Source organism: Ranitomeya imitator, chromosome 3 (genome assembly GCF_032444005.1).
Source record: "Ranitomeya imitator isolate aRanImi1 chromosome 3, aRanImi1.pri, whole genome shotgun sequence".
Taxonomy (NCBI): domain Eukaryota; kingdom Metazoa; phylum Chordata; class Amphibia; order Anura; family Dendrobatidae; genus Ranitomeya; species Ranitomeya imitator.
The window spans coordinates 454,467,014-454,489,074 of record NC_091284.1 but is presented as its reverse complement, the minus strand read 5'-3'; the positions used below and the strand labels follow the sequence as shown (position 1 = coordinate 454,489,074).

Genomic DNA, 22,061 nt, shown 5'->3' with positions numbered 1-22,061 from the left:
TCAAAAGAGCAAATGATAATCAATTTAAAACAAAAACCAATGGGAGGCTAAAATAGAAAAACCTAAAGCTTGCGGTGACTGGTATTGGCACCCTTTACATTAAATTAGTATGGAAACATTTTGACTCCCTGTGGTAAAATCACAAATGAGAATCACCTGTGAAATTAATTTGTAATGTTCATGGCACTCTTAAAAATAGGGAGTGTGGTGCCCAAGTAGGGTATTCAACCCGCAGTCAATAAAGTTGGCACTCACGAGAGAATTAAGTATGAAAAAACAAGGTTCCATATAGTGTGCATAATAACCGCTGTTAAACGTTTTCGGTCCTGGCTCGGACCTTCATCAGAACTGGTATAGTTGCAGAATTTCTATATTCCAGTGTAGTTGTCCTGTCCTCTAGTGGTACTGAAACAAAGACTGAGGCTGCCTGGATGCCATGTGCGAGGAGGAACCCGTTGTCAGCTGGCGCTTAAGGAATTGGCGCCATCGGATTAATAGAATTTCCACTCATTTTGTCTCTGTACACTAGTACATTGGATTTTTAATTTTTTTTTTTTGTAACTTTTCTTACCAAAAAAAAAAAAAAAGCTTTTGATAAAGACCTTCAGAATTTAACGTGCAAGCTAAATAAGAAAAATGTCAGAATTTGGGTTAATCTAGAGATGGACATTCTCATTTACGTCTGCATGCTTCTTTTCCATTTTTCTTTATCTTTCAATGTAAAACAAGACTTAAATAGGGAAAACATTTTTTCGTCTATTTTAATATCGTAAACATTTTGCACTTTTTTTTTTTTTTTTTTTTTAATTCTAGCTACATTAGGAGCCTAGAAAACCCATTGGGGCAAAATCATTAAGAAAGGCATAGCATGCACGAGTCTTAATACAGTGTGCGCTGGAGTACCATGCGCATAATTCATTACGAGGCGCACATCACTTAAAAGGAGTTGTCGTACAAACAATGTACATTTTACTGGATCTTGGAGTAAAAGTTCCACAATTGGATGTGTTTACATAAAATGCTCCTGTGCTGAGATAATCTTATAAATGTGCCCCTGCTGTGTACTGTGTGATGGCCGTGTCTGACCGTACAAACATGTACCATGCACAAATAGGATATCAATGCGGTGAATGGAAACTAAGAAGTCAACTCACTAGAATGAGAACGGGTTCTAGTGAAGATAAGCATAGCAATAATTAGACGATGGATAGGATGTGTGTGCAGAGGTATTGTAAAAAGGAGGCGAAAAGAGCGAAAGCAGAGAATACCAAACGTCTTATTTCCACGTTTGATAATCAACCTGGATTGATTAAAAAAAAAAAAAAAAAAAAAAAACAAATTAGGAAACAATGGCAATTACTACATTGTGATGCCAGATATGGTAAGCCAATTCATCGACATACTTTTACCTTCACTATTTTTATTTCCTTTCCCTGGCGAATTACAATGGCCAATGTTGCGCCAACGATTTTTTGTGTATTTTTGCTGATTAGAGTGGAAGGCTGCTCTTACAATGCTACCATTCTTACAACCATAAGCATTAGCACTTTACGCAACACTACCACTATCTAGTGGCTTTGTACATCCAGTTTGCACTATAGGCTTACTTGTACATTTAGAGTAAGTTCACACAGGGCGTTTTTGCTGTTTTTTTATGCTAATTTTCAGCTGTTTTTTACAACACCAGCAAAGCCTATGAGATTTCAGAAACATTGTTTTTTTGTTTGATCAGTATTTTGTACTTTGCTGCTTTTTTTGGACATAGAGCATGTCACTTTCAGCGTTTTTGCTGCGTTTTCTCACTCATTGACTTCAATGAGTGTTGAAAAAAATGCAGCAAAAACGCAGGTATCATTATTTGTGCGTTTTTGCTGCTGAAAATCCAAGGATATTAGCATAGACAAAAAAAAAACGCACACTACGTACTGAGGGATGGTGCTATACATAAGCGAGTACTATACTCTAAGGGACTGTGCTATACATAAGTGAGTACACTTTATACTAAGGGATGGTGTTAGACAAATCGATAACATCTTCCTTCACCTCCCCCTGTTCCTAAATCCATTATAAATACCCATCCCTCCCATCCCAATCCCCCACCCCCAAGATTACCCTCACCACCATCATTGCTTTCTCCCCACCACCCCATTATTGCCCATTCCACCACCTCCATCATTGCCTCCTCCCCACCACTGTCCTTTCCACTGCCACCATCATTGCCTTCTCCCCATCACCCCATCATTACCCATTCCCCTCCCTCCATCATTTCCTCCTCCCCCACCACTGTCCTTTCCACTGCCATCATCAATGTCTTCTCCCCCATCATTACCCATTCCATCTCCATTATTGCCTCCCCCCCCCACCACCCCATCAGTCCTTTCCACTGCCATCATGGTCTTCTTCCCCATCATTACCCATTCCAGGACCTCCATCATTTCCTCCTCCCTCACCATCCCCATCATTGCCCTTCCAAACCACTACCATCACTGTCTCTTCCCCCACCACCCCCATCATTGCCCATTACACCACCTCCATCATTTCCTCCTCCCCCACCACCCCAATCATTGCTTTCTCCCCCACCACGCCCATTTTTGCCCTATCCGTCAACCCAATCCATGGAGGACCCGAAGACTGAATGCCCTATTATTTTCTATGAGGGGGCAGGTTGATGCTTGTGTGAAGGCACATTGTGGAGCAATGGGGGTGGGGAATTGTAAATGGGAGAACAGTATAGTGAGGGGCAGTGGGGTGGTGGTACTTAATGCAGAAAAACAGAGCGTGGAATTATTTTGTAGAGGACCAGAGTGCAGGGGATATTTTGAGAAGGGGCATTTTTTGTAGTAAGAATATAGAGAGGGGCAATTATTCAGGGGCAAAGCATAGGGGACATTTTTATTCATGGGCCAGTATAAGCATACTTTAATTTTTTAGGGCCACAGTGTTGGGAAGTGCTGCAGAAGACCAGAGAAGAGGGAAGTCTACAGAGATGAGCTGAAGGCATGGAAACGCATCATGGCGTCTGTACTACAAGGAGACGAAAGAAGTGATGAACTTCAATCAGAGAAGCCATCACCTATAAAGTATCTCAATGTAAATGTTTATTTGTAATACTTTGCACGTATCAGTGCTGTGATTCCTGTATGTTCCACAGTCTAATGATGGTAGGCAACAACTCCCAGTATCTCATTACCATTGTTAAGGATATACTGTTGCAGGTTGTATTGTATATGGCTGACCTTAAAAATTGATTGCTGTACTACAATTCATGTACTGATTGTGGTCCTGGCGATGCATTTATGTACTGACAATGGTTCTGATCTTATTCAAATGTAGCAATCCATAACTTGATTCATGGCCATGTTAAAACTTAAAAATCCTCAAAACTCAGAGTTTTGATATTATGAGGAGGATTTGGAGAGTTTCTGCACCAAAAACTCAGTATAAGTTGCCAGGTGCTCACACTGAATTTTTTTTTCTTGGGAGCAAAGAAAAAAAAATCTCTCCAAATCCTCCTTAAATATTCAAAACTTGGTTGTGGTGATGTATTAATGTGAGCATTTTTTTTCTTCTTCTGGTGGCCTTTGGGATTGGTTCTGCATAGCAGTGTGGCCATTGGACCAAGTAAATTTTGGGGACCCCTGAAGCAGAGGGTAAATCACTTGATGTGCATTTTAAACAAACAGGAAGACATAATACACAGGTAAATGAGGAGGCCCCAAAATATTGCAGCATGTGTGGACAGTTTAATATCCATAACAAAGATAGATTAGAAACACAGTTACACAGTCATTAAATGTTTCTATTTCCGGGTTTGGGACTAGTTCTTTTTTAAGTTTAAAGCTCCCTCTTGGGACTTTTGGTACAATAAATAATAAATAAATAGTTACAATGGTGGCTGCCCAATTATACAAACTTTATCATCCCTGCAGCACTTTTGCTTGGACTCCGTAGACTAGAGACTAGATTAATTTCAGTTTGGCGTTACATGCTATACTTTATGGCTTGTGAAGACATATATACAAGTTGGAATATTTCACTAATATAAACGTGCTTTGAAGACAAGTGTGTCCTGGTTTACATATGACTGAATTAGTACACTTGAGGGCAACTATTAGTCACCTATGGGCACTGAACGGTCAGGTAGCAGGAGAGCCCACTGCCAATCAACTTATATGGCGCAGTCCGTACTCCACGGTCGGCATGGCTTGTGTCCATAAATATAACATAGAGGGGGCAATAACCACAATATTTGCTGCATGATGGCTGAATGCTGCACAATACACTTCCAGTGATCTACACTGCGTGCAGAATTATTAGGCAAGTTGTATTTTAGAGGATTATTTTTATTATTGATCAACAACTATGTTCTCAATCAACCCAAAAGACTCAAATATCAAAGCTTAATATTTTTGGAAGTTGGAGTGGGTTTTTTTTTTTACATTTGGCTATCTTAGGAGGATATCTGTTTGTGAAGGTAACTATTACTGTGCAGAATTATTGGGCAACTTAATAAAAACCAAATATATTCCCATCTCAGTTTATTTTCACCAGGTAAACCAATACAACTGCACAAAATTAAGAAATAAACATTTCTGACATGCAAAAACAACACCCCCAAAAATTAGTGACCAATATAGCCACCTTTACGATGACACTCAACAGCCTTCCATCCATAGATTCTGTCAGTTGCTTGATCTGTTTACGATCAACATTGCGTGCAGTAGCCTCCACAGACTCCCAGACACTGTTCCGAGAGTTGGACTGTTTTCCCTCCCTGCAGATCTCACATTTTATGAGGGACCACAGGTTCTCTATGGGGTTCAGATCAGGTGAACAAGGGGGCCATGTCATTATTTTTTCTTCTTTGAGACCTTTACTGGCTAGCCATACTGTGGGGTAGTTGGAGGCATGCGATGGAGCATTGTCCTGCATGAAAATCATGTTTTTCTTGAACGATACCGACTTCTTCCTGTACCACTTCTTGAAGAAGTTGTCTTCCAGAAACTGGCAGTAGGTCTGGGAGTTGAACTTCACACCATCTTCAACCCAAAAAGGTCCCACAAGTTCATCTTTGATACCAGCCCATACCAGTACCCCACCTCCACCTTGCTGGCGTCTGAGTAGGAGTGGAGCTCTCTGCCCTTTACTGATCCAGCCTCTGGCCCATCCATGTGGCCCATCAAGAGTCACTCATTTCATCAGTCCATAAAACCCTTGAAATGTCAGTCTTAAGATATTTCTTGGCCCAGTTTTGACGTTTTATTTATGTTTCTTTTTCAAAGGTGGTCATTTTTCAGCCTTCCTTACCTTGGCCATGTCCCTGAGTATCACACACCTTGTGCTTTTTGTTACTCCAGTAACGTTGCAGCTCTGAAATATGGCAAAATTGGTGGCAAATGGAATTTTGGCAGCTTCACGCTTAATTTTCCTCAATTCATGGGCAGTTATTTTGCGCCTTTTTTGCCCAGCACGCTTCTTGCGACCCAGTGGGCTATTTGCCATAAAACGCTTGATTGTTCGGTGATCACGCTTCAAACGTTTGGCAATTTCAAGACTGCTGCTTCCCTCTGCAAGACATCTCACATTTTTGGACTTTTCAGAGCCCGTCAAATCTCTCTTCTGACCCATTTTGCCAAAGGAAAGGAAGTTGCCTAATAATTAAGCACACCTTATATAGGGTTTTGATGTCATTAGACAACACCCCTCCTCATTACAGAGATGCACATCACCTGATTTACTTAATTGGTAGTTGGCTCTCAAGCCTGAACAGCTTGGAGTAGGACAACATGTATAAAAAGTATCATGTGATCAAAATACAACTTGCCTAATAATTCTGCACACAGTGTAGTATACACAAGGAGATGGATTATTAGCAGTCAGCAATATTGATGAAGGCCAGAAATGAAACAATGCTTCAGCAGATCAGAATAACATAGCTCTTAGGAAAATACAAATTGAAGCTTCATCAATGAATTTACACACAGTCATACATAGATGTGGTAGAACTACTAACACTTATTGTCTGGTAGCATGGGATCTGTAAATACATCAGTGATAATTCAGACCGGGTTTACAGAAACACTTGGTTTCCATAGTAACAATGCAATACTTAAAAAATCAGCCAAAATCACAGTGTCTGCTGGAGATGAATAACTGTAGAAGAAACCTTTTATGTGGACGTCAACATGTTAACACATAAAAATACTCAAGAGTATACAGTGCCTGCACACGCCACATCCCACCACGCGACTACAGCATACAGTGCCTGCACACGCCACATCCCACCACACGACTACAGCATACAGTGCCTGCACACGCCACATCCCACCACACGACTACAGCATACAGTGTCTGCACACGCCACATCCCACCACACGACTACAGCATACAGTGCCTGCACACGCCACATCCAGCCACACGACTACAGCATACAGTGTCTGCACACGCCACATCCCGCCACACGACTACAGCATACAGTGCCTGCACACGCCACATCCCACCACACGACTACAGCATACAGTGCCTGCACACGCCACATCCCGCCACACGACTACAGCATACAGTGCCTGCACACGCCACATCCCGCCACACAGCTACAGCATACAGTGCCTGCACACGCCACATCCCACCACACGACTACAGCATACAGTGCCTGCACACGCCACATCCCACCACACGACTACAGCATACAGTGCCTGCACACGCCACATCCCGCCACACGACTACAGCATACAGTGCCTGCACACGCCACATCCCGCCACACGGCTACAGCATACAGTGCCTGCACACGCCACATCCCACCACACGACTACAGCATACACTGCCTGCACACGCCACACGACTACAGCATACAGTGCCTGCACACGCCACATCCCACCACACGACTACAGCATACAGTGCCTGCACACGCCACATCCTGCCACACGACTACAGCATACAGTGCCTGCACACGCCACATCCCACCACACGACTACAGCATACAGTGCCTGCACACGCCACATCCCACCACACGACTACAGCATACACTGCCTGCACACGCCACATCCCGCCACACGACTACAGCATACAGTGTCTGCACACGACTACAGCATACAGTGTCTGCACACGCCACATCCCACCACACGACTACAGCATACAGTGCCTGCACACGCCACATCCCACTACACGACTACAGCATACAGTGCCTGCACACGCCACATCCCACCACACGACTACAGCATACAGTGCCTGCACACGCCACATCCCACCACACGACTACAGCATACAGTGTCTGCACACGACTACAGCATACAGTGCCTGCACACGCCACATCCCGCCACACGACTACAGCATACAGTGTCTGCACACGACTACAGCATACAGTGCCTGCACACGCCACATCCCGCCACACGACTACAGCATACAGTGTCTGCACACGACTACAGCATAGTGCCTGCACACGCCACATCCCACCACACGACTACAGCATACAGTGCCTGCACACGCCACATCCCACTACACGACTACAGCATACAGTGCCTGCACACGCTACATCCCACCACACGACTACAGCATACAGTGCCTGCACACGCCACATCCCGCCACACGACTACAGCATACACTGCCTGCACACGCCACATCCCGCCACACGACTACAGCATACAGTGTCTGCACACGACTACAGCATACAGTGCCTGCACACGCCACATCCAGCCACACGACTACAGCATACAGTGTCTGCACACGCCACATCCCGCCACACGACTACAGCATACAGTGCCTGCACGCCACATCCCACCACACGACTACAGCATACAGTGCCTGCACACGCCACATCCCACCACACGACTACAGCATACAGTGCCTGCACACGCCACATCCCGCCACACGACTACAGCATACAGTGCCTGCACACGCCACATCCCACCACACGACTACAGCATACAGTGCCTGCACACGCCACATCCCACTACACGACTACAGCATACAGTGCCTGCACACGCCACATCCCACCACACGACTACAGCATACAGTGCCTGCACACGCCACATCCCACCACACGACTACAGCATACACTGCCTGCACACGCCACATCCCGCCACACGACTACAGCATACAGTGTCTGCACACGACTACAGCATACAGTGCCTGCACACGCCACATCCAGCCACACGACTACAGCATACAGTGTCTGCACACGCCACATCCCGCCACACGACTACAGCATACAGTGCCTGCACGCCACATCCCACCACACGACTACAGCATACAGTGCCTGCACACGCCACATCCCACCACACGACTACAGCATACAGTGCCTGCACACGCCACATCCCGCCACACGACTACAGCATACAGTGCCTGCACACGCCACATCCCACCACACGACTACAGCATACAGTGCCTGCACACGCCACATCCCACTACACGACTACAGCATACAGTGCCTGCACACGCCACATCCCACCACACGACTACAGCATACAGTGCCTGCACACGCCACATCCCACCACACGACTACAGCATACACTGCCTGCACACGCCACATCCCGCCACTCGACTACAGCATACAGTGTCTGCACACGACTACAGCATACAGTGTCTGCACACGCCACATCCCGCCACACGACTACAGCATACAGTGCCTGCACACGCCACATCCAGCCACACGACTACAGCATACAGTGTCTGCACACGCCACATCCCGCCACACGACTACAGCATACAGTGCCTGCACGCCACATCCCACCACACGACTACAGCATACAGTGCCTGCACACGCCACATCCCACCACACGACTACAGCATACAGTGCCTGCACACGCCACATCCCGCCACACGACTACAGCATACAGTGCCTGCACACGCCACATCCCGCCACACGGCTACAGCATACAGTGCCTGCACACGCCACATCCCACCACACGACTACAGCATACACTGCCTGCACACGCCACACGACTACAGCATACAGTGCCTGCACACGCCACATCCCACCACACGACTACAGCATACAGTGCCTGCACACGCCACATTCCACTACACGACTACAGCATACAGTGCCTGCACACGCCACATCCCACCACACGACTACAGCATACAGTGCCTGCACACGCCACATCCCACCACACGACTACAGCATACACTGCCTGCACACGCCACATGACTACAGCATACAGTGCCTGCACATGCCACATCCCGCCACACGACTACAGCATACAGTGTCTGCACACGCCACATCCCGCCACACGACTACAGCATACAGTGCCTGCACGCCACATCCCACCACACGACTACAGCATACAGTGCCTGCATACGCCACATCCCACCACACGACTACAGCATACACTGCCTGCACACGTCACATCCCACCACACGACTACAGCATACAGGGCCTGCACAAGCCACATCCCACCACACGACTACAGCATACAGGGCCTGCACACGCCACATCCCACCACACGACTACAGCATACAGTGCCTGCACACGCCACATCCCGCCACACGACTACAGCATACAGTGCCTGCACACGCCACATCCCACCACACGACTACAGCATTGTGTACTGTGACCCCCAGCGTATAGTCTGCACACTCCATATTGCAATGTGTCGTGTGACCCAGCGTACAGTGCCTGCACACTCCATATTGCACTGTATAGTGTGACCCCAGCATAGGTCTGCCTGCACACTACCTATTGCACTGTGCAGTGTGACCCCAGCGTACAGTGTGCACTCTCCATATCCTGCAGTGTAGTGCCACTACAATATAATCAGTTTTGACACGCCATAGTGAAGCTATTTGTTACTATTACCAGCAGTTGTACACACATTTCATGGTGTAATGCCTACACACCAGCCAGGGGTTCTTCAAAGCAGCTGCCTAGCACTATGAAAATGGTTGAGGCCCACAAAGCAGGAGAAGGCTATAAGAAAATAGAAAATCGATTTCAAGTTGCCCTTTTCTGTTTGAAAATTAAGAAATGGCAGTTAACAGGAATAGTGGAGGTCAAGATAAGGTCTTGAAGACCAAGCAAAATTTCAGGAAGAGTTGATTTCTAGAGAGGCAAAATCAGAACCACTGCTTGACTGCAAAAGACCTTCAGAAAGATTTAGCAGACTCTGGAGTTCTGGTACATTGTTCTAGGTTTAACACTTGCACAAATATGACCTACATGGAAGAGTAATCATAAGAAAACCTCTCCTGAGTCCTCACCATAAAATGCAGCTTCAGAAGTATGCAAACGAATAAGTAAACAAGCCTGATGCATTTCGGAAACATGTCATTTGGACTGATGAGATTAAAATAAAACTCTTTGGCCACAATGTTCAAAAGGTATGTGTGGAGAAAAAAGGGCACACCATTGCAGAAAAAAAAAAAAACATCTTGCCAACCATCACGTATGAAGGGTGGATCAATCATACTTCGTGGATCAATCATGCTTTCACAGGTAGAGGGTAGCATGGGTTCAATGAAATTTCATCAAATTCTTGACACAAACAAAACACTACCTGTAAAAAAGCGGACGTTGAAAAGAAGACGGCTTTCTAAAATGGATAATGATCCTAAACAGACGTCAGAATCCATAATATACCACCTCAAAAGGCACAAGCTGAAGGTTTTAAAATGGCCCTCACAGTCCCTAGATCTGATCATCATTGAAAATCTGTAGCTAGACCTCAAAATAGCAGTGCATGCAAAACGACCCAGGAATCTCATAGAACAGGAAGAACTTTCCAAGTTAGAATGGATGAAAATTAGTGATGAGCGAATATACTTGTTACTCGAGATTTCTCGAGCATGCTCAGCGGTCCTCCGAGTATTTTTTAGTGCTCGGAGATTTAGTTTTTTTTGCTGCAGCTGAATGATTTACATCTGTTAGCCAGCATAAGTACATGTGGGGATTCCTTTTCAACGAGGCAACCCCCACATGTACTTATGCTGGCTAACAGATGTAGATCATTCAGCTGCAGCAAAAAAAAAAAAAAAAAAACTATCTCCGAGCACTAAAAAATACTCGGAGGTCACCCAAGCATGCTCGAGAAACCTCGAGTAACGAGTATATTCGCTCATCACTAATGAAAATCCCTCAAACAAGAATTGAAAAACTCTTGGCTGGCTACAAAAAGCATTTAAAAGCGGTGATACTTGCAAATTGGGGCGCTACTAGGTACTAACCATGCAGGGTACCAAAACTTTTGCACGGGCAAATTAACCTTTTTGTAATTCTTAAAATGTAAAAAGTTACAATAGTTTTTTTTTTTTTGTGCCTAAAATACAAAAGGAATTGTGTCATCTTTAACGTTAGGCCTGCTCAAGATCATTTCATCTTCAAATTGCTTAACTCTTTGCAATAAAAGTAATTTGGACCGGGGTGCTTAAGCTTTTACATGCCACTGTATAGCGCACCAGTGGTACAAAGAGGGTGCAGAACTAGAAACAGTTAACTAATGTCCACAAGCTGTAATCCATGCATGCATGGGTTTCCTCCGTGTACTCTGTTTTTCGCCCAGATTCCAAAGACATACTTACAGGGAATATAGATTGTGAGCCCAAATGGGACAGTGCCGATAATGAATGTAAAGCTGTCGAATTAATGGCGCTATACAAGTAAAATAAATAACAGGTCTGCGACTAAAAAGCTGTTTGATTATTTTCATCTAATTTCCATGTATTTTGGTGTGCTGAAAACGAAAAAAAATATTGACAAAAATCCTGGACGTCAGGAATGGCCACAAAATGCAAAGTTATCTTCAAATTTAGTATATTTTTCAAAATTTTTGTGTTTTTTTTTATCTTAGGGTTTTGAAAGTCAAAATTACTGTTAATTGACATCAATGCACTGAAGATATACAAGACCCTGACTACAAAAAAATCGTCGGACGAATGCTGAAAGTATTTCAAGCTTTAGGTTGCCTGATGAGTTTGAAAGCGCATTTCCTCCATTCCCACCTTGACAACTTTCCTGAAAATTTGGGAGCTGTGAGTGAAGAGCAAGGTGAACGATTCCACCAGGACATTAACCCCTTTCTGCCATCAGACGTACTATTCCGTCCATGTTGGGTGGGCTTTACTTCCCAAGGACGGAATAGTACGTCATGCCCTTTAATGCGACACTGCGACTTAAGTCGCAGTGATCGCATTAAAATTCCGACGCCATCTTACCTGCAGGAAGATGGTGTCGGCATCCTAGGGCCTGTCGCCGCCCCCCCAGCCTGCCGATCGCTGTGATTGGCTGCTCAATTCTGAGCAGCCAATCGCAGCCTTTCTCATTGTTTCAGCCAATCAATTTGGCTGAAACAGTGAGGTCCCAGCCTAGGATCGAGTACCGATGTACTCGATCCTAGGCCAGTGCCTGGCAATGCCAGGCATGGGCCCAAACCCCCCCAGGATTGGCGCGATCGAGATCGATCGCGCCAATCGCAGGGCACAGCGGCGGTGTTACCGCTCTGTGCCCTGCCTGTACCTGCGTGCTCGGCAGCCCCGGGCCATGGCTCCGGATCCCCTGCCATGGCTCCGGAGCATTCAACTCTGATTGGCGCGATCGACGATTTTTTTTTTCCCCATCCCCTTGCGCTCCCCCAGCCGCCGCGTGTAATCTGTGCCTTCCCTTTTTTTTTTTTTTCCCCCCATCCCCTTGCGCTCCCCCAGCCGCCGCGTTTAATTTGTGCCTTCCCTTTTCTTTTCTTTTTTTTCCCATCCCCGTGCGCTCCCCCAGCCGCTGCGTCTAATCCGTGCCTTTTCTTTTTTTTTTCCCCCATCCCCTTGCGCTCCCCCAGCCGCCGCGTGTAATCTGTGCCTTCCCTTTTCTTTTTTTTCTTTTTTTTCCCCATCCCCGTGCGCTCCCCCAGCCGCCGCGTTTAATCTGTGCCATCCCTTTTCTTTTTCTTTTTTTTCCCATCCCCGTGCGCTCCCCCAGCCGCTGCGCCTAATCCGTGTCTTTCCTTTTTTTTTTCCCCCATCCCCTTGCGCTCCCCCAGCCGCCGCGTTTAATTTGTGCCTTCCCTTTTCTTTTTTTTTTTTCCCATCTCCGTGCGCTCCCCCAGCCGCTGCGTCTAATCCGTGCCTTTTCTTTTTTTCCCCCATCCCCTTGCGCTCCCCCAGCCGCCGCGTCTAATCTGTGCCTTCCCTTTTCACATCCCCGTTCGCACACCCAGCAGCCGCCGAACTCTGATAAGTGAACCGTGTCACTTATCAGAGCTCTCATGCCTGGCGTTTTTTCCAGATCCCCGTTCGTACACCCAGCAGGCGCCGAAATTTGATAAGTGACGCGGTTCACTTATCAGAGCTAGGGCCTGCTGTTTTAGACTTTTCCTTTCACAGGTATTTTTTTCTCCCCTTTGCTTTTTTTTTTCCTTTAGCTTTTCTTTTTAGAATAGTTTGCACCAAACACTATCCCCCCACACGTACACATAGTTACCAATAAAGTACACAAAAGCACCATACTGACAAAAAAATGTCCCGTTCGTCCCAACAGCGCTATTCAGCGGAGGAGGCATATGCTTTCCTTGCCTCCGACACTGATAGCGAGGGAGAGGATCCCACTTTTCTTTATTTTTCTGATTCTTCCTCATCCTCTTCCTCATCCTCTTCCCCCTCCTCATCTTCCTCCTCCGGCCCTGCGGAACCGCCACGCAGACGCCGCAGGACAGAAGAAGTGCCCATCATTCATGAAGATGAAGATGAGGCAGGGCCCACTCCTGAAGATGAACCAGCGCGCCCCTCTTCGGACCCCGTATGGACCTCGCCCCCCGAAAATTACGAGCCACTGATTCCTGATTTTGTGGCAGAATCAGGAATCACGTTTGACACCACCGGCCTCACAGAAATAGACTTTTTCAAAGTCTTTTTCTCTGAGGATTTTGTTAACCTCATGGTGGAGCAAACTAATTTGTACGCTCGTCAATTTTTGGAGCAAAACACCGGTTCATCATATTCTAACTGGTCTCCTGTAGACGCAGTTGAGATGATGCAGTTTTGGGGCCTGATGCTTCATATGGGGCTCCTGAAGAAGCCAGAAGTTCGGCAATATTGGAGTGTTGATATTTTATTCAACATTCCAGTGTTCCGAATGGTCATGGTCCGAACGCGTTTTGAGACCATCCACAAGTTCCTGCATTATTCCGATAATGCACAGTGTCCCGCACGAGATGACCCCAACTTTGACCGTCTGTTCAAAGTTCGGCCTGTCATCGAACACTTCAACAAAAAGTTCGGAGAAGTGTACGTGCCCAAAAGGGACATCTGCGTGGATGAGTCCTTGGTTCATTTTAAGGGGCGGCTCGGATTCCGTCAATACCTGCCCAGCAAGAGGGCCAGGTACGGAATCAAACTCTACAAGCTGTGTGAGAGTACCTCAGGGTACACCTACAGCTTTAGAGTCTACGAGGGGAAGGACAGCAGGATTGAACCGCCTGAGTGTCCCCCTGTCCTGGGAGTGAGTGGGAAAATAGTGTGGGATTTGGTGCACCCACTGCTGGATAAAGGTTATCACCTCTACACTGATAACTTTTATTCCAGCATCCCACTCTACAAATCCCTCTCTGCGCGAGGTACCGCAGCCTGCGGTACTGTCCGCAAAAATCAGAGAGGCCTCCCAAAGAAACTACTTGGGCAGATGCTCAGAAAAGGTGAGAGCAGAGCCCAATGTAGCGACCACCTGCTGGTGGTCAAGTAAGAGGACAAGAGGGATGTCCTTCTCTTGACCACCATACACGGTGATGGCAGTGCCCTCAGCACTGTACGGGGTACCTCTACACAGGTCTGCAAACCGGACTGTGTACTGGGATACAACAAAAACATGGGGGACGTTGATCTCTCCGATCAACTCCTCCAACCATACAGTGCTTTGAGGAAGGCCAAGGTGTGGTACAAAAAGCTGTCCGTGCACATCGTACAAATGGCAATGCTCAACGCTTTCCTGCTGTCACGATGTGCACGCCACAGCGATACGTCGTACCTTCAGTTCCAGGAGGTAGTGGTTAAGGCCCTGTTATTTGGCACGAGGGAAGGAGCTGGCCTTAGTACTTCCGGAACTGAAGGTGCTCGTATCGTACCAGGTCAGCATTTCCCGGGGGAGGTCCCGCAAACTGCAAAAAGAGGTAAGTCGCAAAAAAGGTGCCGAGTGTGTTACAAAAGGGGAATACGCAAGGACACCATTTATCAATGCGACACCTGCCCCGAAAAACCTGGCCTGTGTATGAAGGATTGCTTCAGAGTGTACCACACCTCCATGCACTACTAATTTACTTTACAGGAAACAGTAGATTACCGTAGTTCCAAAAAGGGGGCACATCTATGTAAGTTCATTGGGGGTCTAGTTTACAAAATGTCACTTGTGGGTTTTTTTTTACTGTTTGGGCACATCAGGGGCTCTGCAAACGGAACATGACGCCTGCAGACCATTCCATCAAAGTCTGCTTTCCAAAACGTCACCACATCCCTTCCGAGCCCCGACGTGTGCCCAAACAGTATTTTTTCCCCACATGTGGGGTATCACCGTATTCAGGACAAATTGGACAACAACTTTTGGGGTCCAATTTCTCCTGTTACACTTGGGAAAATTAAAAATTGGGGACTAAATGATCATTTTTGTAGGAAAAAATAGGAGATTTTATTTTCACGCCCGGGCGTTATAAATTTAAGTGAAACACTTGGGGGTTCAATATTGTCACCACACACCTAGATAAGTTCCAAGTTAGGTCTAGTTTCCAAAATGGGGTCACTTGTGGGGGATTTCTACTGTTCAGGCACATCAGGGGCTCTGCAAACAGAACATGATGTCCGCGTACCATTCCATCAAAGTCTGCTTTTCAAAACGTCACTACTTCCATTCCGAGCCCCGAAGTGTACCCAAACAGTAGTTTTCTCCCACATGTGGGGTATCAGCATACTCAGGACAAATTGGATAACAACTTTTGGGGTCCAATGTCTCCTGTTACACTTGGGAAAATTAAAAATTGGGGACTAAACGATGATGTTTGTGGAAAAAATAGGATTTTTTATTTTCACGCCCGGGCATTATAAACTTGCATGAAGCACTTGGGGATAAAAGTGCTCACAACACACCTAGATAAGTTCCTTAGGGGGTCTAGTTTCCAAAATAGGGTCACTTGTGGTGGTTTTCCACTGTTTAGGCACATCAGGGGCTTGCCAAACGCAACATGGCGTCCGATCTCAATTCCAGCCAATTTTAGATTGAAAATGTCAAACGGCGCTCCTTTCCTTCTGAGCCCTGCCGTGCGCCCAAAAAGTGGTTCCCCCTCACATGTGGGGTATCAGCGTACTCAGGACAAATTGGACAACAACTTTTGAGGTCCATTTCATCTTTTTACCCTTGGGAAATTAAAAGAATTATTGCTGAAAGATCATTTTTGTGACTAAAAAGTAAAAATGTTAATTTTTTCCTTCCATGTTGCTTCTGCTGCTGTGAAACACCTGAAGGGTTAATCAACTTCTTGAATATGGTTTTGCGCACCTTGAGGGGTGCAGTTTTTAGAATGGTGTCACTTTTGGGTATTTTCTGCCAGATAGAACCCTTAAAATGACTTCAAATGTGAGGTGGTCCCTAAAAAAATGGTTTTCTAAATTTTGTTGTAAAAATGAGAAATTGCTGGTCAACTTTTAACCCTTATAACTCCCTAACAGAAAAAAATTTTGGTTCCAAAATTGTGCTTATGTAAAGTAGACATGTGGGAAATGTTACTTATTAAGTATTTTGTGTGACATATCTCTGTGATTTAATTGCATAAAAATTCAAAGTTGGAAAATTGCGAAATTTTAAAAATTTTCGCCATATTTCCGTTTTTTTCACAAATAAACGCAGGTAATATCAAAGAAATTTTACCACTATCATGAAGTACAATATGTCACGAGAAAACAATGTCAGAATCACCGGGATCCGTTGAAGCGTTCCAGAGTTATAACCTCATAAAGGGACAGTGGTCAGAATTGTAAAAATTGGCCCGGTCATTAACGTGCAAACCACCCTTGGGGGTAAAGGGGTTAAAGAGATGGAAACAAGATACCAGGGAAGATGGAGCATTATAATGATGGCAGACTACTGTTGGACGCTTCAGAGAGACATTCCAGATGCTACTCACAAGCGTAAATGTACCAAGAGAAGCCTCACAGGGAAGAACAATCGATTTTAGTGTGTTAGTGAGCTCATTGCAGTTAAAAAATGATTTTCATGAAACATTTGTAATAAAAAATTAATTTTATGAGGCCATAGTTACTTAAATTGTCAGAAAACGTGATGTCATATGACAAAATGGAGGTCATTTTCGGATTCAGCGCACTTAAACAAAGATTACGTGGAATAACCAAAACAGCTCTTGAAAAAAATTTTTTTGCAGACCTGTGTAATCCATAAAAAGGCTGGAATTTCAAACAAAAAGTTGACTGTTCTCAAATACTGAGCATCGCAAGCTTCTATGTGTGGTTACCTATGTGTTTATAACACTTTAATGTAACACATACCATTACTCTGCTGAATGTATACATTTATATTGTACAGCTTTTACATTATGGTGAACAGGAAAAACTATTATGTTATGGCATATTAATAAGGAGCACAAGATGATGAAGTGTTTGAAGCATAGCAATTCAATTCATTGCTGGCACTTTTAGATTGGGCCAATCACAGCTCGAGAGAAAATGCAGTCCGTTCCGCTACTGTCAGGCATTGCAGCAGGCAATTACTCTATGTCTGGCGACATCTAGTGGTCAAAGATAAATACAACAGACAAGCCCGGATTCAAAAAGAAGGAAGTAGTGAGGCATCTGATGTTTATGTTATATTCAACACTTTGCATCACATACCCCCTTCAATGGTGCCGGAAAAGTGATTCCGTAGTTTGCTTTAGTTTTTTGTTTTTTATATAATCAAAAAAGAATAGTAAGAAGCATGGTATTAAACAATTAACCCTTTCATGACCTTGGGATTTTTCGTTTTTCCGTGTTCGTTTTTCACTCCCCTCCTTCCCAGAGCCATAACTTTTTTATTTTTCCATCAATTTGGCCATGTGAGGGCTTATTTTTTGCGGGACGAGTTGTACTTTTGAACGACATCATTGGTTTTAGCATGTCGTGTACTAGAAAACTGGAAAAAAAACTCCAAGTGCGGTGAAATTGCAAAAAAAGTGCAGTCCCACACTTGTTTTTTGTTTGGCTTTTTTGCTAGGTTCACTAAATGCTAAAACTAACCTGACATTATGATTCTCCAGGTCATTACGAGTTCATAGACACCTAACATGACTAGGTTATTTTTTATCTAAGTGGTGAAAAAAAATTCCAAACTTTGCTAAAAAAAAATAAATAAATTTTGCGCCATTTTCCGATACTAGTAGCGTCTCCATTTTTCATGATCTGGGGTCGGTTGAGGGCTTATTTTTTGCGTGCCAAGATGACGTTTTTAATGATAGCATTTCGGTGCAGATACGTTCTTTTGATCGCCCGTTATTGCATTTTAATGCAATGTCGCAGCGACCAAAAAAACGTAATTCTGGCGTTTCGAATTTTTTTCTCGCTACGCTGTTTAGCGATCAGGTTAATGCTTTTTTTTAATTGATAGATCAGGCGATTCTGAACACGGTGATACCAAATGTGTAGATTTGATATTTTTTTTATTGATTTATTTTGATTGGGGCGAAAGGGGGGTGATTTAAACTTATATTTTTTTATTTTTTTCACATTGTTTTAACTTTTTTTTTTTTTTTTTTTTTACTTTTGCCATGCTTCAATAGTCTCCATGGGAGGCTAGAAGCAGGCACAGCACGATCGCCTCTGCTACATAGCAGCGATCTGCTGATCGCTGCTATGTAGCAGAAAATCAGGTGTGCTGTGAGCGCCGACCACAGGGTGGCGCTCACAGCTACCGGTGATCAGTAACCATAGAGGTCTCAAGGACCTCTATGGTTACAATGGAGAAGCATCGCCAACTTCCGATCATGTGACGGGGGTCGGCGATGCCGTCATTTCCGGCCGCCCGGCCGGATGCGGTAGTTAAATGCCGCTGTCTGCGTTTGACAGCAGCATTTAACTATTTAATAGGTGCGGGCAGATCGCGATTCTGCCCGCGCCTATTACGGGCACATGTCAGCTGTTCAAAACAGCTGACATGTCCCGGCTTTGATGCGGGCTCACCGCCGGAGCCCGCATCAAAGCGGGGCTTCTGACCTCGGACGTACTATCCCGTCCGAGGTCAGAAAGGGGTTAAAGAGGACAGAAAAAGCTAATCATGGAATTTAATGAACTTCAATAAACAAACACTTTGTAGGCTACTGAATGTGTTGCACTTAAGGTACCGTCACACTAAGCGACGCTGCAGCGATACCGACAACGATCCGGATCGCTGCAGCGTCGCTGTTTGGTCGCTGGAGAGCTGTCACACAGACAGCTCTCCAGCGACCAACGATGCCGGTAACCAGGGTAAAACATCGGGTTACTAAGCGCAGGGCCCTGGTTACCATCGTTAAAGTAAAAAAAAACAAACACTACATACTTACCTTCAGTGTCAGTCCCCGACGCTCTGCTTCTCTGCTCTGGCTGTGAGCACAGCGCCCGGAAAGCAGAGCGGTGACGTCACCGCTCTGCTTTCCGGCTGCCCGGCGCTCACAGCCAGACCAGAGAAGCAGAGCGCCAGGGGCAGACAGCGGTAGGTAAGTATGTAGTGGTTGTTTTTTTTACTTTAACGATGGTAACCAGGGTAAACATCGGGTTACTAAGCGCGGATGCCCCCACCAGCTGCCAGCTCTACACATGACCACTACAGTCACAGTGTTGTACTTACCGGAATCACCAATGAAAATGCTATCAATATGAGAAAGTAATTTTACCTATGGCTGCATAGGAAAACCACGTAATAACATGGTTATGTACCATTTTTAGAAAGTCCAACGTTCACCTTACACAGGATGCCAGTCAGCACCACACAGGCCATTATGACACATTAAACGGACCAGTGTTACTTACTTTTGCTTTTTTCATGCTGCTCATGGCCTTTCCCAAATCTTCCACATCTATGAGACCACCACTCCCCGATTCAGTCTCCCCTTCAGATTCGGATTCGCTGGTAGTTTCATACAGTTCTTCCTGTAGAAGAAAAAAAAAGGCATTTGTGTTAAAATTAGAAGTTTTACGGCAAACGAAAGAAAAGCAATAAATAAAATATAATGTAAATCATATACACCTACAGTTATCCATAAATATAGATCCAGTAATAGGTTCACATTTCTGTAAACACTAGTCTTATCTCAGGAAGGCAATGATTAAGCCATTTAAAAAGACTGCACTCTGGCTGTGCTGTGGAATCCCACCTTCAAAAGATTCAGTCTCCATAAAGTACTCATGCTACAGAGCGCACACAACTGGAGGTTGTAGTGTTCCAAGAGCATCCGTACAAGCAGCAGCAATGGTATATATGAAGACATTTCCACAAACAGCCTACATCATGATTAATTCAGTAACGAGTATGAGTGCCACTCACAGAAATACATGGACTTACACACTTTGGCATACTATCAATCAGGTTAATTAAAAAAAAAAATCTGTGGAATGTTATCCCTCAATTAACACCACTTTGGCACAGAAAGCAAGATCCTCTGCTGGCAGCTCCCTTTGTAATTGATGATCAATGATATCCCAGATGTACAGTACAGGCCAAAAGTTTGGACACACCTCATTTAAAGATTTCTGTATTTTCATGACTATGAGAATTGTAAACACACTGAAGGCATCAAAACTCAAAGCATCAAAGCAAAAGGTGGCTACTTTGAAGAACCTAGAATATAAGAGATAATTTCAGTTGTTTCACACTTTTTTGTTTAAGTATATAATTTCACATGTGTTAATTCATAGTTTTGATGCCTTCAGTGTGAATGTACAATTTTCATAGTCCTGAAAATACAGAAAAATCTTTAACCCCTTTCTGACATATGACGTACTATCCCGTCGAGGTGGGGTGGGCCCGTATGACCACCGACGGGATAGTACGTCATAGCGATCGGTCACGCTCACGGGGGAAGCGCGGCCAGGTGTTAGCTATCGCAGCTGACATCCGGTACTATGTGCCAGGAGCGGTCACGGACCGCCCCTGGCACATTAACCCCTGGCACACCGCGATCAAACATGATCGCGGTGTGCCGGCGGTATAGGGAAGCACAGCGCAGGGAGGGGGCTCCCTGCGGGCTTCCCTGAGACCCCCGGAGCAACGCGATGTGATCGCGTTGCTGCGAGGGTCTTACCTCCTCTCCTCCTCCTTGCAGGCCCGGATCCAAGATGGCCGCGGCATCTGGGTCCTGCAGGGAGGTGGCTTCACTGCGCCTGCTCAAAGCGGGCGCCGGGAAGCCTCACTGCTCTGTGCACGTCAGATCGCTGATCTGACACAGTGCACAGCAAAGTGTCAGATCAGCGATCTTACACTATAACATGATGCCCTTCCTGGGGCAATGTTATAGTGTAAAAAAAAAAAATATTCACATGTGTAAAAAAAATTAAAAACAAATTAAAAAAAATATATATATTCTTCCTATAAATACATTTATCTAAATAAATTTTAAAAAAGTATACATTTAGTATCACCGCGTCTGTAACGACCCCACCTATAAAACTATATCACTAGTTAACCCCTTCAGTGAACACCTTAAAAAAAAAAAAAAAAAAATGAGGCAAAAAACGCTTTATTCTCATACCACTAAACAAAAAGTGGAATAACACGCGATCAAAAAGTGATATAAATAACCATGGTACCGCTGAAAACGTCATCTTGTCCCGCAAAAGACGACCCACCATACAGCATCATCAGCGAAAAAAATAGAAAAAAGTTATAGTCCTCAGAATAAAGCGATGCAAAAATTATTTTTTCCATAAAATAGTTTTTATCATGTAAAAAGCGCCAAAACATAAAAAAAATGATCTAAATGAGTTAACGCTGTAATTGTACTGACCTGAACAATAAAACTATCTATTTTACCAAACACGGAACGATATAAACGCACCCCCCCTCCAAAAAAAGAAATTCATGAATAGCTGGTTTTTGGTCATTCTGTCTCACAAAAATCGGAACAAAAAGCGATCAAAAA

At 44.9% G+C, this 22,061-nt stretch overlaps 1 protein-coding gene across 1 annotated transcript in view; it reads right to left on the bottom strand.

Annotated features, from left to right (window-relative positions):
- The window catches only part of LOC138670246 (S-adenosyl-L-methionine-dependent tRNA 4-demethylwyosine synthase TYW1-like), a 348,450-nt gene that overhangs the window by 270,527 nt on the left and 55,862 nt on the right, over positions 1 to 22,061 (bottom strand). The window contains exon 7 of the mRNA XM_069757420.1: positions 19,954 to 20,073. Within this exon, the coding sequence (XP_069613521.1) occupies positions 19,954 to 20,073 (120 nt within the window). The remainder of the gene's footprint in view (positions 1 to 19,953; positions 20,074 to 22,061) is intronic.